Source organism: Strix aluco, chromosome 15, assembly GCF_031877795.1.
Source record: "Strix aluco isolate bStrAlu1 chromosome 15, bStrAlu1.hap1, whole genome shotgun sequence".
Taxonomy (NCBI): domain Eukaryota; kingdom Metazoa; phylum Chordata; class Aves; order Strigiformes; family Strigidae; genus Strix; species Strix aluco.
In genome coordinates, this window is record NC_133945.1 from 11,770,982 (window position 1) to 11,784,047 (window position 13,066).

Here is a 13,066-nt window from a genome sequence, read left to right on the forward strand (position 1 = left end):
AGGGAGCTTTTCCAAACTGTCCTACTGCATCAAAAGTGATAGACTTACATTGCCAAGGAAAAAAAAAGAACAAAATCCATCACAAACAAGCAAGTAAACAACCCAAAACCAGAATCTACACAAAAATGATTCATAGACCTCATCCATTTAAAGGTCTGTGTTATTTAAACCAGAAAGTGAGCTTCCAATACCAGTGTTTGTTTTGGCTTCATTTTATATAACAAAGGAAATTGTTGTTAAAAATGTAATTCAGATGTCAGCAACCAGAGGCCGTTCCCAATTGCAGAGATGCAAAATGGCAGGATTAATACTGCTGTGCCTGAAATTGCATGGGAGGGATGAACCCTGATATATGACCCTGAATAAAAGGAATAAGCCATGTCAAACATAATGGGTTTTAGGCACCTCCTGCAGTATGGGTACCATTCTGATCTCTGGGAAGGTCTTTCTCCTGCCAAAGGATACAGTACATAATAGGAAAAGTGTAGGGTCAACAATATTGGACACAAAACCTTGCCAAAACATCAGCAAAACACTGATCAGTGATTATGACTATTGGCTTATCAGCACCACTGATGTCTTAGAGACATTGGCATCACCCCAAGAATCTGGTGTTTGTGGATAAACAGGACATTTCTTTTCTTAGGCCACATTTAGTCTACAGAATTGCTTCATTGTTGCTCCTTGAAAGGCAAATGCAGACTAAGTTAAATAAAGCTATAATCATGCTGCTGCCTGACATATGAGATTGTTAGAGGCCACCGGGCAGAACTGGCAGAAGATATGGGCTGGCTCAAAATGATTAGAGCAAAATAAAGTCTTCAAGGACACCAGCAAGCCCAGCTAAAGTCAGCACAGGAGGAATTTGTCCCTTCTGCTGCTGTTCTAGGCAGTGGGGAGGTCATCACACTGGAGCTAAAATGGAGAGGCAAGAATGGTTTTCTGCCCTAACTTTGGCCTTTCGTAGCACGGCCAGCCTAAAAGGAGGTTATGTGACCATCCACATGCACAGCCAGTGTTATATTACAGATGGATTCCGTATCCTTCACAGCATCATATCCTACACAGCAGGGAACAAGGGAAGGTTGAAAGGCAACAACCGATTTTTTTTTTTTTCATGTTTCTCTTCCTCTAAACTCACAGTAATAGATACAAATAGTCTCACTCCTGCAAATCATGTTTGAACTGCGGCTGTCAGGAAATGAAGGTGGCTGAAGGGGGGCTATAAAATGTTGTTCATTAGTCCTGCCTTCTTTATGAGCTTCTTTGGTCCCAAAGACAGATGGGTTTGGGAATGCAGCAGAACAGGGGACTCGTGTGTTCAAAGAAATGACAGGATCCAGGCCTGCAAGGAATTCCTCCCTCCATCCCTTCAGATTATGGGGTTAATTAATAACAGTTAATTAATGATGTGTCAATCATTATGAAATGCATGCCTGTGTGAGAAAAGCTGCCCCTTGGGGCAATAAGCATTAAGGCCTTCCCTGGAGTTATGTTTTAAAGTAAGCCCTCGTGACAATTTCTGTAAAGCCTCGAAGAGGATGTTTTAATCCTTTTATCTCAGGATTCACTTCTGGCAAGAACCAGCCTCTCACAGGAAACCAACCAGCAGAGGTAGTCAAAAAAACCCTGCTGTGCTGTTGCCTTCAAGGTGAGTCTCTGGAGGGCACAGGACAGTGACAGGTGCTGGCTGGCCCCAACAAAACAGGGAGCTCTGTCTGAAAGCATCTCAGAAACTACCTTTTCCTCAGTGATAGAGTAGCAGGAACCAGGGGGATAATGTGGGGGGTATCATCTCTGCTGTAAAACACCCTGTGCCCAAACCAGACACCGCATCACCATGCCTGCCCTTCCCATGGTGACTTGAGGAGGGACAGGCATTTGGACACGAGCACCGAGGAGCTCTGCTCTCACTCCCCTCTGCCAGATGAACATCCCAGGCTCTTGGCTGCCAGGACATTCATGCCCATCTGCTTGCATGGCACGGTGCCTGCTCACAAGTTGTCAGACAATTTCATGGGTGCCAAAAGAGCCTGGATTTGAATAGGTGGCCTGGATATGCTGCAAAACCCATCTCTTCCGCATGGCCTCGCAGACAGCTAACGGAGCAGGACCCCAGCTGTGCTCACACTGCCCGGAGCCACCGACTCTCTCCGGATTGGCACTGCCCCGCCATACCGCAGCACGAAAGTGGAGGCTTCACTGCTGCTTCAGGCGACGCATTAGTACCCTGAGTGCTACAGAAGTACATAAAAAGCAGCTTCTGTACCAAAATATCCAGTGCACGCCAAGATAACTTCAAGGCACCGTGATACAATCAGCAACACAAAAGCTTGACTCTCCAAAGCAAAGGCACAAGAGGAGCAGAAACCCCCGCGGCTCCCCATGGGCAGCGACAAGTAGGTCAGGCAGAGCAAAAAAGGGTATGTTTTGGGCTAAATTCCCAGTTACCCAGCTCTTGTACCTGGGGTCAGGAGGCTGCAAAAAAAAGATGGTTTCAACTTGGAGCTGGCTCCAGGAATAGGAAAACTAGGCAGGCAATGGGAAAAGCAGGCTCTGCCCTCCTTGGGCACCCTGTTTTGCTGGTGTCGGAGCCCTGAGATGTCAAGCTGACTGCTGCTGTGAATGGGGGGAGACATGGAGACTCATGGTGGCACTAGGTCCATGCCGAAGGGGGCAGCTGCTGCCCCCACCATGCCCAGGGCTGGCACAAATCCTCCTTGCTGCACCCTGTCCTTCTGCCAGCAACAACTCTCAGCCCCACGTCTCAATTTTGTGGAGAAAAACAGGATTTTGTTTTAAGTCGTCTCTGCCATCGTCATCCCCAGGAGGCAGAGCTGGCGTTCGAACCACAGCATCGCTCTCCCCTCCTCCTGGCTGAGGCTCACTCAGGGCCCTGACACAAAACCTGGGCTTGCAACATGAAAGGCTGAAAAACCTCTGGGTTTTATGCCCTGGGAATCAGATTTTCTGCTTAATAAACCCCTAAAGAATCAGATGCAAAAGAGGTTTGTTTGAAAATTTTGGCTGGACTATCGCATCACAGTGATTCAAACAGGCACAAAATACAGAGAAACACAAATATGCTGGGTTGAAATTCTCTTCGCGTGTATCATTAGATAGAATCAAAAAAACTACAAGTCAGTCATACTGAAAACTAAATAAAACAATACCAATCATAGCTAATTTCCCCTTAAATCTACAGATTAATTTAACATCTTCATTTCTTCTGCTGCTTCATGCCAGCTAATCAAAGCAGTTTAAAATCCATATACAGATTGTGTGTATCTGAAGTCTGTGTGCAATATTTCTGCTAACTATTACAGCTCTCCAAGCACAGTCATGGCATTATTTGTCCTCTGGCTGGGTGACCACCCCTGCATGAAGAATTTGGACCACCGATTAGCAAGGTTTACAAAAGGGGCTTGAAGTGCTAACAGGATCAGTCAGATGCTGCTGCTGAGAACAGTATCTGGCTTACATGCTGGCTTGGGGTATTTTATTATCCATAGCGCATAATCCAGCACTTTAAATGGCTTCTATTTACAACAGTTTTGCTGTCCCCCCCTACTCTCCAGCTCCCACACATTTGCAGACACTATTTAGTCTGGGTTTCTGCTACTTCTTCACATGCAAATGAGTCTTTCAGGCTTTCTCACTTTTATTTACCCACATGCAGAACATTACAGCAGGGTGGAAAATTGTAAGTTAACAAGAGAAGTACCAACACCATTGAACCAGACACTGAAAATAAATTAAAAAAAGTCAGAAATGTCCAGTGTGTCCTAAAGATGTGTTATTAACAGCTATTACAGCTATTTTACACGCACTTTTTTTGTTTGTTTACAGCAATGAATCACCAATAGCACCACGCCAAGGGCATAATTTGGACACGCGCTGTGCGCTCTCTCTTAAGCTTCTGAGCTTTGCCTAAACCCTCCTGTTTCGACCTGCAAGACACTGTTACTTTGGTTGTGGGTCTCTCCCAAATGCCACCCAGCTTTCGCATCATCACTGACCATGGGACTGTGTCGCCTGAACCAGTGACGTCCGGCAAAGTTGGACGTGGGTCCTCAGCCACTAGACACGCCATATCATTTCACTGCTCCTTATCTTCTGTCCCTTCCAATAGTCAGCAGCCCTAACTCAAGAAACCTGTAGAAATGTTGAGGGCTTTAACAAGCTGGATGTTATAAGAACAAACAAACTTCAAAGAAATCTCGGGGCAAGTGGTCAAATCCCCATGTGCACCCTCCAAAGCGGTGGGGATCCCCAGAGCTATCACTGTGTGAGATAAGGACCAGGGGCAGAGGGGGAGCAATTTAGCTCCATAAAACATCCAAAAATAACTCCTTCCAAGGTGGGGGAGAGGGTGGAGGGAGATGAGCACGGTGCAAATTGTCTCCAGGATAAAGCTGTACATGCTGCTCCAGAGAGAAAACAGCTTCAGCCTCTGGTTTACACCACAAGTCTTGCACAAATCATTTTCCCTCATGGAATTTCAGTCTCTTGAGCCTCATTTAAGGATTATAAATTGTAGAGAAATGGAGACAAATTCCCATGAAATATTTCAGGGTAGCAGTATCTGCATATCCCACTGAAAACATTTTGGACAATTTTTTTGCTTAGATTTACTAAGGACATCTTACCTCACCACTACACCAATGAGTCCCCTGTGTGCCAAGCCCTGTTACTTAGCAGTAAATTACAGGTTATGCATTTCATGCCAGCTCTTCCCTCGATAACATTTGCTGCTTTTCCGCCCTGCCAATACAGGGTAAAATGTGTGAAATAAGAAACTGAGGAACTGAAAGTGGGCCTCTGATTAAAAGACAAAACCACAGGACTGCATTTCTTGGTATGTAGAAAATTAAAATGAAGAAGTAGCTTGATTAAAATCAGACACTGAAGATGCTTCTTTCCTAATACACTGTGGTAACAGGTAAAAAAAAAAAAATGTTATCTGCTGCAATAACTGGCTTTTAAAGAAAAAATAAACACCAGCATGTCTTTGTTCCCAAAGACTAATTAGCAAGATTCTATAAGCACTTAGATAGAAGGTGGCTAATCAAGCAGAGACACTTCACTACTGTAAAATATGACTACCCACTCAGCTCTCCCTTAAAACAGTGATAAGGGGCAGGTACAGCCAGTACCCGTGGCCATTTGTGTCTGTGTAAGACAAGAACAAAAATAGATATTGAGCATCATGTTATGATCTGCTGGAAAAACCCCAACAAATGAGTTAAAGTAAAATGCAAGGCTTTAATTATTTGTGCAAAAACCCCCATTCACAAAGACCATGGGGCTGATGTTTCTGTGAGCTGTGAAGTCTTCTGCCAGGAGCTGAAGATGCCATGGGGAAGTCAGGGGAGAGGGATTTTGGAGGGAATTCACCAGCAGTGGTGGATGGCAGCTTCCCAGTGCCAGGAAGTGGGATGGGGCTGAACCCCAAGGTCTGCTCCCTCCCTCCACTGGGACTCATATTGTCCTGTCCTGGCTCAGGCGATCCTGCCTGGCTCCAGGGGATAACCTGGGCAGCTCAGCTTGGGACAGCACAACAGAGCTGGTGCCAAAAGAGAGGGAAAAAGGTTTGTTTTCCCCTTCCTGGCTGCCAGCATGGTGAAATGCTACTGTCACAGATCCCTACAGATCCTAATCTAAATGGACAACCTTTGAGCTACCTGGACTTTGCAGACTTTGACTCTGGGGTCATTTCATAAACATGCTTCCAGAATTTGAGAACAAATTTCTCCTGGGTTGGAAGGGATTGATCAATATTTCAGCCAGCAGTTGCTGAGCTGTGGCAAGGGGAAATGCAGTGCACAGTGACAGACAGAAGACTGGATTTCATTGCTGTCCAGGGCCATCAGTCAGCCTCAATCCTGATCCAACTCCTCTTGAAGTCACCACAAATTTTCCAATCTGCATAAATGAGGTTTGGACCAGAGGCACTGCTGAGTCCTAAAATACAGTCTGCACTGAAACACTGAAGAAGTCTGATCTGATGAACAGGATTAGTTATAAAAGAGAAAAACAGTTCATGCATAATATACAAAAAGTTAAAGAACTAAAATAATACAGGGCAACCTCTGCTGTCCTTATTTAGGACCACATTCAGATCTCATGTACTTTAAATATCAAGTGATACAATTCATCCAGTTTACTCCTGATGTAAGTACAATCAAATCTTCCTGTCAGTCTCACTCAGATGAACATTTCAGCAGGGATTTGGTAGGTAAGGATTTGAATTCCCTTAAAAAGGCCAAAATTGCACGGATGAGGTCCACAGAATATCTGATTACTGATTTTTATGTCCAGCAACAAAGAAAGCATTTCTTCTTTGTGACATAATGACACAGCACTCCTTGCAATTTTAAAATACACCTACATAAACTGAACATTGGGCTGACTAGCTTCAACCTTTCTGATCAGTTTATTCAACCTTAGGTCTCCAGTAACACATCTTGTGCAGAGCCAGTGTTCTCCAGTGACCGTTACAGTAACACGGCTTAAGCCGAGTGACAAAACATAGTGGCTGGGTTTGTACTTTGACCAGCAACTGCTCAGTCGGGTTTCATGCAGCACATTCCAGTGTGCCAAAGTGTTAATCCTGGAAGGCTTCTAGCATAGCAGCTACTGTATGCATATCTCACTTCTCTAGCTGCTCAGAGAAAACATTGCAATTTGATTTAATTGCTATGTTGACTTATAACAGTATGTTTATACTGGATGCCTGCCAGCTGAAATGCAACAGGTTTGCAAAATGTATTTCCTCAAAACAGCATGATATGCAATGTAATAAGGAAAGCAATCTTCCAGGGGCCCCGATTCTGAAGATCATTTCAACTCCTCTGACTTGGAAGCAATGCTACCAATTTGGAAGAATTACACCAGCTAACTGATATGATAATCAGGCCTGGAGGCTGCATTTTGCAGGTACAACAGTCACACCAAAGCTTCAGAAAGGGCATATTACTGTAGGAAATGAAAGCAATTAACAGTTGTTTGTATTACAGGGATTGTTTGGCCTATTTAATATCCCTATCAAAGGATGCATTATTTGTTGAGCAATCCTAAAAGGAAATCAAAGAGAAACTTAAAGAACGCTATAAGTATGACATTTAAAAGCCAGTAAAAAGCTGTGCTTTGCCAATCAAAACAAAAATAGTATCTTCCCCTTGACCTTTGCTGCTAAATTTCAGCCCAGCTAACAGTGCCTATGTCTTTATGCTATAGGAACATTACAGAAGCTGAAAGGTGGGTGTGCTTGTTTTGTTTCTGTAGAGCACTAGCTTTGCACTAGACCATGACTACCAGCTTATTTTGTGGCTGGCACTGGAATGGGTCTGAAGGTTGCAGGAACCAGAAGATGCTCCCAGGGGGTAGCATTATTTCTACAGCAGCAAGTCTCAGGAGGGATAGCAGGGGTAAAAGTTACAAACAACATGGTCAGCAGTGCTTGATGAGTTAATGAATGGGATTTCATGAGATGATCGCCTGTGATTCAAGGAGACTGGATTTCGCGACCCCAAAAGTCTCTTCTGGCCTGATATCACCCTGATGCTAATTGGTTCTACTTTATCAAAGACTTTAACTGTGAACTTCAGCTACTGAATGAAACAGCCATGTGGCTCTTACCAATCCTGCACTGTGACTTGTAAAAACAGAAGAAAAAAGATGTTAAAAATATCAAGCAAATGCTAAGGTTGGAATAGAACTGGCTTTTATCTGTTTCAGTCCAGAGTTCACTAGATACAGTAGTATTTCTTTGAATGGAACAAAGAAACCTCAAAGATTTTATAATGAATACCCTTTCTACACATTTCTACAAAGCAGTCTATAAAACTGGGAATGAGAGATGTCATTCTTAAACACATACCACAGGACACTTTTCTCACAACTACAATAACAAGGTATCATTTTCTATTAGATCCTATTCGGCTTTTCCATAAGGAACTGTAAAAGCCTCTCTCAAAATCCTGGCACCAGCATATGCAATAGGAATCCTAACACTGGCTCTGCTGGAACAGAATCTCACCCTTCAAGAATAGAGCCTTGGGAGGAAAAAAAATAGTGTGTTGGTTTTGTTGCTGAGCCAGCTATTTAACTCCACCAGCGAGCAGAAACAAAGGGAAACCAAATAAAACTATAAAGCGCTTGTTCCTTTTGGACAAATAAGCCAAAAACCTTTTTAAATTTATGGCTCTACACCATCCCTACCTGATAAGTCATATAGAAAGCTGCAGCTGCAGATATCAGCGATCACATAAATAAATTTTATTATGCTGTACAATACTAGTATGGTTAGACACACTAATCATGGGAGAAGGGGAGGTTGCTATTTTTTTCCTGTCCCATATGGTAATAATTTTGTATGATTGAACTGTTATGAGCTAAATAAAACTACACATTAACTGTAAGATACATTGCAAATACATTAAATCTTCCCTGGAGTTTTAGCAAATACTCACTTTTTCTATGATGCATTTGGAATTAGCAAAGGAATCTACACCAGGCCATAGGATTTATAAATAGATTTGGCTTTCTCTGCAATACTTTATGGGCAATTATTTCAGAAATGAAGATGCAGAGCCACAAATAAATAAAATAATTGCAGCTGATCAGGCTTTATTTACTGCTATCACATTTCCCTGACTGTTAAGCTTCCCTCCTCCCATTTGCTCCACTAGCTTGAATCGATGACCAGATGAAGAGTTGTCAGCTAATGTCAAATACTGAGCTCAAAAGGTGCCAAAGGCAGATTCTGGTTTCCCAATTTCCAAATCCTGCCTGGGCCTTTCTGGAGCTGGCTTCCTCCTTGCATAAATTCATCATGGAATTGGGAGGCCGGGAAAGGGCAGAGCAAGTCAGATGAGTTCTGCAGAATTTCAAGCAATTTGCCAGGGAGTACATTTTGCTGTGACTCCCCTGCAGAAGTCACTGCCAAAGGTCTGGAGACCTACCCTTTTGCTATCAGATGCCCAGCTGTGTCAGGGAAGGGTTCGTATGGTCTCCCCTATCTGCCGCAATCCTACTCGAACAGGTATTAATCTGGTTTGGAAGATACTGCCTACAGCTATGTATAGCAAAAAGAGCTTTTCAGGTAGTTCAAATTAATCAAATCCAGGCAGCGACTGGCCTCATGTCTACATATTACCCTCTGTGAAACTCACACCATTCAGCTTTCAGTACTTCAGATCCCAGACAGGGTGGAAAACTCCAGATTATCAATTTTCCTTGGGATCAGATTTGCAATCCTACGGGTGTCAACTCTATTCCCTAAAAAACAGTGGCTCAGTTCAGTTTAACATACAGATTCAACTCATATTGCCCCCTCCAGCACTAAGAAATAAACTGAGGCCCCAATTTTCATTTGCAGCTGGACACTCACTACTATTTAATTGTTGTGTTACCTGAGGTTCATGAAGAAGGTTGCTTGTATGAAGAGGCTTATCAACTCAGGAGAAAGAAAAGCATAATTTCTGCTGCTTTGAAAAGCAATGGAGGTGATAACACATAACAACTGAAACATGTAGGATGCACCATGTGGAGACGTCCTATCCACCAAGGGCTTCCTTCAAGGAGCTGATCTCAGAAGTAGCCACCAAGATGATATTTTATGGTCCTCAAATTAAACTACTTAGAAAAAAACGTCCTTTATGCCTCCAGTCTTGATGACCAGAGGTATTTGGCCCTGATCTGTGAGCTCCTTATAGCTCCTACACTGGGAAGGCACACCCACCTTTGTGAAGCCTGGATCAGAAGGGTACCCTGCAGAAAAGAGGAAGCACCAGAAACAGCCTAGAAGGTGTCTAAGGCCTGAAGAAGGTCCTACAAGAAGAAGTCTTGTAGCTTTAAAGCCTGATTTTTTTTTTTTGTAGTTCTGAGCTGCTTATTTCTGTATAAAGAAATGCTGCTGCAAACCTCTCCAAGAACTCCATCAACAACAGTCCATAAGCTAGTGAAAGAGGCCAATGGGACCAGATGCCAAAGGAGCTAGGAAGATTTACGCTAGCCGAGCATCTGGCGCCCTGTTCACTGTTATCAGAATGAAGACGAATGCTTGCAAATATCCTTATTCAAAATCACTAATGTGTTCAGCGATGCTCAGCACAAACGCAGCAGCATTGCTACTGTAAGGTGTGGTGCCTGGGAACACAGCTGCTGAATGCTCTAATGCTGCTTTTTCCAGTGGTGTATGTAATGCAAAGAGCAGTGAGAAAGTAGGGTGTTGCTGCCCTTCAAATCAAGCAAAGGGAATGATTAAGACATCATCATTTTCCGTTATTGTTTTAGTGGATGGTAGTAATTGCTTCTACACAGGAATGTGGCTATACCTCTATTGTCATCCATCATCTTGCCAAGGCTGTGTACAGTACAGTAGCAACGGTAAACTTTTGATTTGACCTCATTAGCATTCCCAGAATTACAATGTCATACCAATGATAAAGATTGAGATTATCTGCATCTGAGCAAATGGAGAAGAAACAAATCACACACTATGTAAAAAGCCAACAGTGCAACCACAATTCTGCCAAATGCTTCAAGGCTGCTCAAACCTGCCTGGTTCTTGATTTCACGTGTGGGACAAGACACAATTAAGAATTGTGTCTATATGCATCAAACTTGCAGATATAGGGGATGGACCCATGCACTAATGATCTGAGCATTCAGGGAGAGGGCAGAGAGGGGAAGGGAAGATATTGGAGAGGATGCTCTCTGATACCGCCTTCCCTCTGACTTGTCAGTATTATATCTGTGCTTCCTCTGACCTCTCCCAGGCAATCAGTGATCCACTAGAAAGATGGAGAAATTTGTGTGCAATTTGGGAAATAACACAGAGGTATTTGGCCTCTGCACAAATTCCTTGTGCTGCCCGGAAGTTCATAGGATTTCCTTATGATTCCCAGGACAAACGCACATAAGGAGGGTTCCTGCTCAAACTTGGGTTGAAGGAAAGTGGGACCAATTATTTGGCCCTTCTGGAAGTCAAATAAGATCAAGTCAAATCTGTATTTGTCTGAGGTCAGTCTATAGCAAAATCTATGGTGAAACAGGGAGTTTTGCAGTCGCCAGCCAGCAGCTTACCCCCTGAGCTGTGCTCCCCACTACAGCTGTAACACAATGCCAAGACATATTCCAAACCACTCGTTCTCGGTTACTTTAGTCTTTTATGGACCATCTTAGAGGAAATTAACTGAACTTCCCTACAGTGGGAACAAAAGAAGGAAATGAATTTATTATTCCAGTAGTACCCTTGACACAGATACTGAGTAGCTTCATTAAACATTTCACAGCCCCAAGTGTCTTTCCTAAACCCTCTACAGTAAGCACAGAGTCATTTTCCTTATTACAACACAAACATACAAGTCAGGATTCAGAACTCATTTACATCTGCTTTGTATCTGAATAACTTCCCTCATCTCAATGGGATCTGGGCAGGCACAAATCAAGGCTGCATCATCCTAGTCCTTCCCTTTCTCTCTAGATTCATTACCTTGCAGTACCACTCAGATAAACTCGTTTTCACAGAGTCAGCATAGCCACAGCCAAATGACTAATACAACCCCTTAATACAAACAACAATAAATCAACAGATTAAATTATAATTTATCAGACAAATACTATTTAGCTTTTCCCAAAGCTGTTCTGAACCATCTCTCTTGTCTGGCCATATTCCAGAGAAGCACTGACTCTAGATAAAGCTCAGATCTGCAGTAAGTTTACATAAGAAAGAAATGCTGAAAACATCCTGTATTTATGATGGGAGATTTCACAGAGATCAGAGTGAATAACATTCCTGAGAAGACTGCAATGGATCTGAAGCCTCCTTAGCGTCTCTTCAAAGACCAGTCTAGCAGGGCAAGGTCTCAACAGACCCTGAAGCTCTACATTCAGCAGCAAGCCTAGGGTACCAGTCACATTAACCTTGAGAGACATTACAGCAAACTTTTAGTGGCTTAGAAAACAGTAACAGGATATTCCACTACAATTTCACTTTATAACACAGACTGTTTTTTACTTACTTCATTGGTTTGAACAATGCTTGTCCATAGTTCTGGAACGTCATGATCAGCTTCAGCTGGGTGCCTCCTGATTTCATCGCTGTGGGAAAAACAAAACCGCTTTAAAATCCTACAATGTGGATCTACTTACATTCAGCTTCCCTGCAACAAAATCATATGTTTTGCTCTGTATTAGATTCAGCACTGCAGTATCTGAGCACCAAGCAGGGTGATCCTAACTGGACAACAGATTATTCAGCGGGTGCAGAGTACAGGGGAGGGCTTTGAGCTGCCGACCAGGACTATAAATGGATTGTACTCCCTCACATGTCTTTGTCTTCTTCAATTGGCCCCTATGGGCTCCATAAGCACTCTAACTGAATGGCATGTATAGGAACAGACCATTGCAGTCTTGTTTTCTCCATCTTCAGTGGAGTCATGATGGAGTCTCCATCGCTTCTGGAATTCCTTTTAACAAGGGACACACATTGGGAAAGGAGATGGGATGCTTTCGAAGACAGCTGCAGCTGGGATGTTACAGTCCAATGCGCAGCAGACATCTCCTTAATTGAAACTATGAGCAGAAACTATAGCAATCTCTGATCTCTGCTGCAATTCTAGTAATTGTTGCTGGGCAGTAGAGATATGTAAATTCATCTCCTCCATGCACAATGGATATGTATCCAAGCCCATCCATTAACTTCAAGGGATCCCAAGGTGGTTTGTACAGGAGAGCAGAGCTGTGCAGAGCCGGTCGCTGGCTCTGTTGGGAGGGTAGGAGAGGGCATGTGGAGACAGCAAGGACTATATGGTCCACACTGCACACCGAGGGCCATCTTTGCTCAAACATTAAATGTGCTCACTTCCCAGCTGAGAGCTAATGGAAATTTAACACTGACATTTATTCATACCAGTCTGAACAATTTGGACAATATCATGTTAACAGCCAGATTATAGTGTTTCTAAAGTCAGAGCAATTTTTTTATATATATAAGAATTCATAAAAATGCATTTTACTTGATGATAAGGCTACTTAAAAAGATAAATATATACTTTGG

General features: G+C 43.1%; 1 protein-coding gene across 1 annotated transcript in view; it reads right to left on the reverse strand.

Annotated features, from left to right (window-relative positions):
* The window catches only part of FAM20C (FAM20C golgi associated secretory pathway kinase), a 61,163-nt gene that overhangs the window by 35,781 nt on the left and 12,316 nt on the right, over positions 1–13,066 (reverse strand). The window contains exon 3 of the mRNA XM_074840874.1: positions 12,030–12,108. Within this exon, the coding sequence (XP_074696975.1) occupies positions 12,030–12,108 (79 nt within the window). The remainder of the gene's footprint in view (positions 1–12,029; positions 12,109–13,066) is intronic.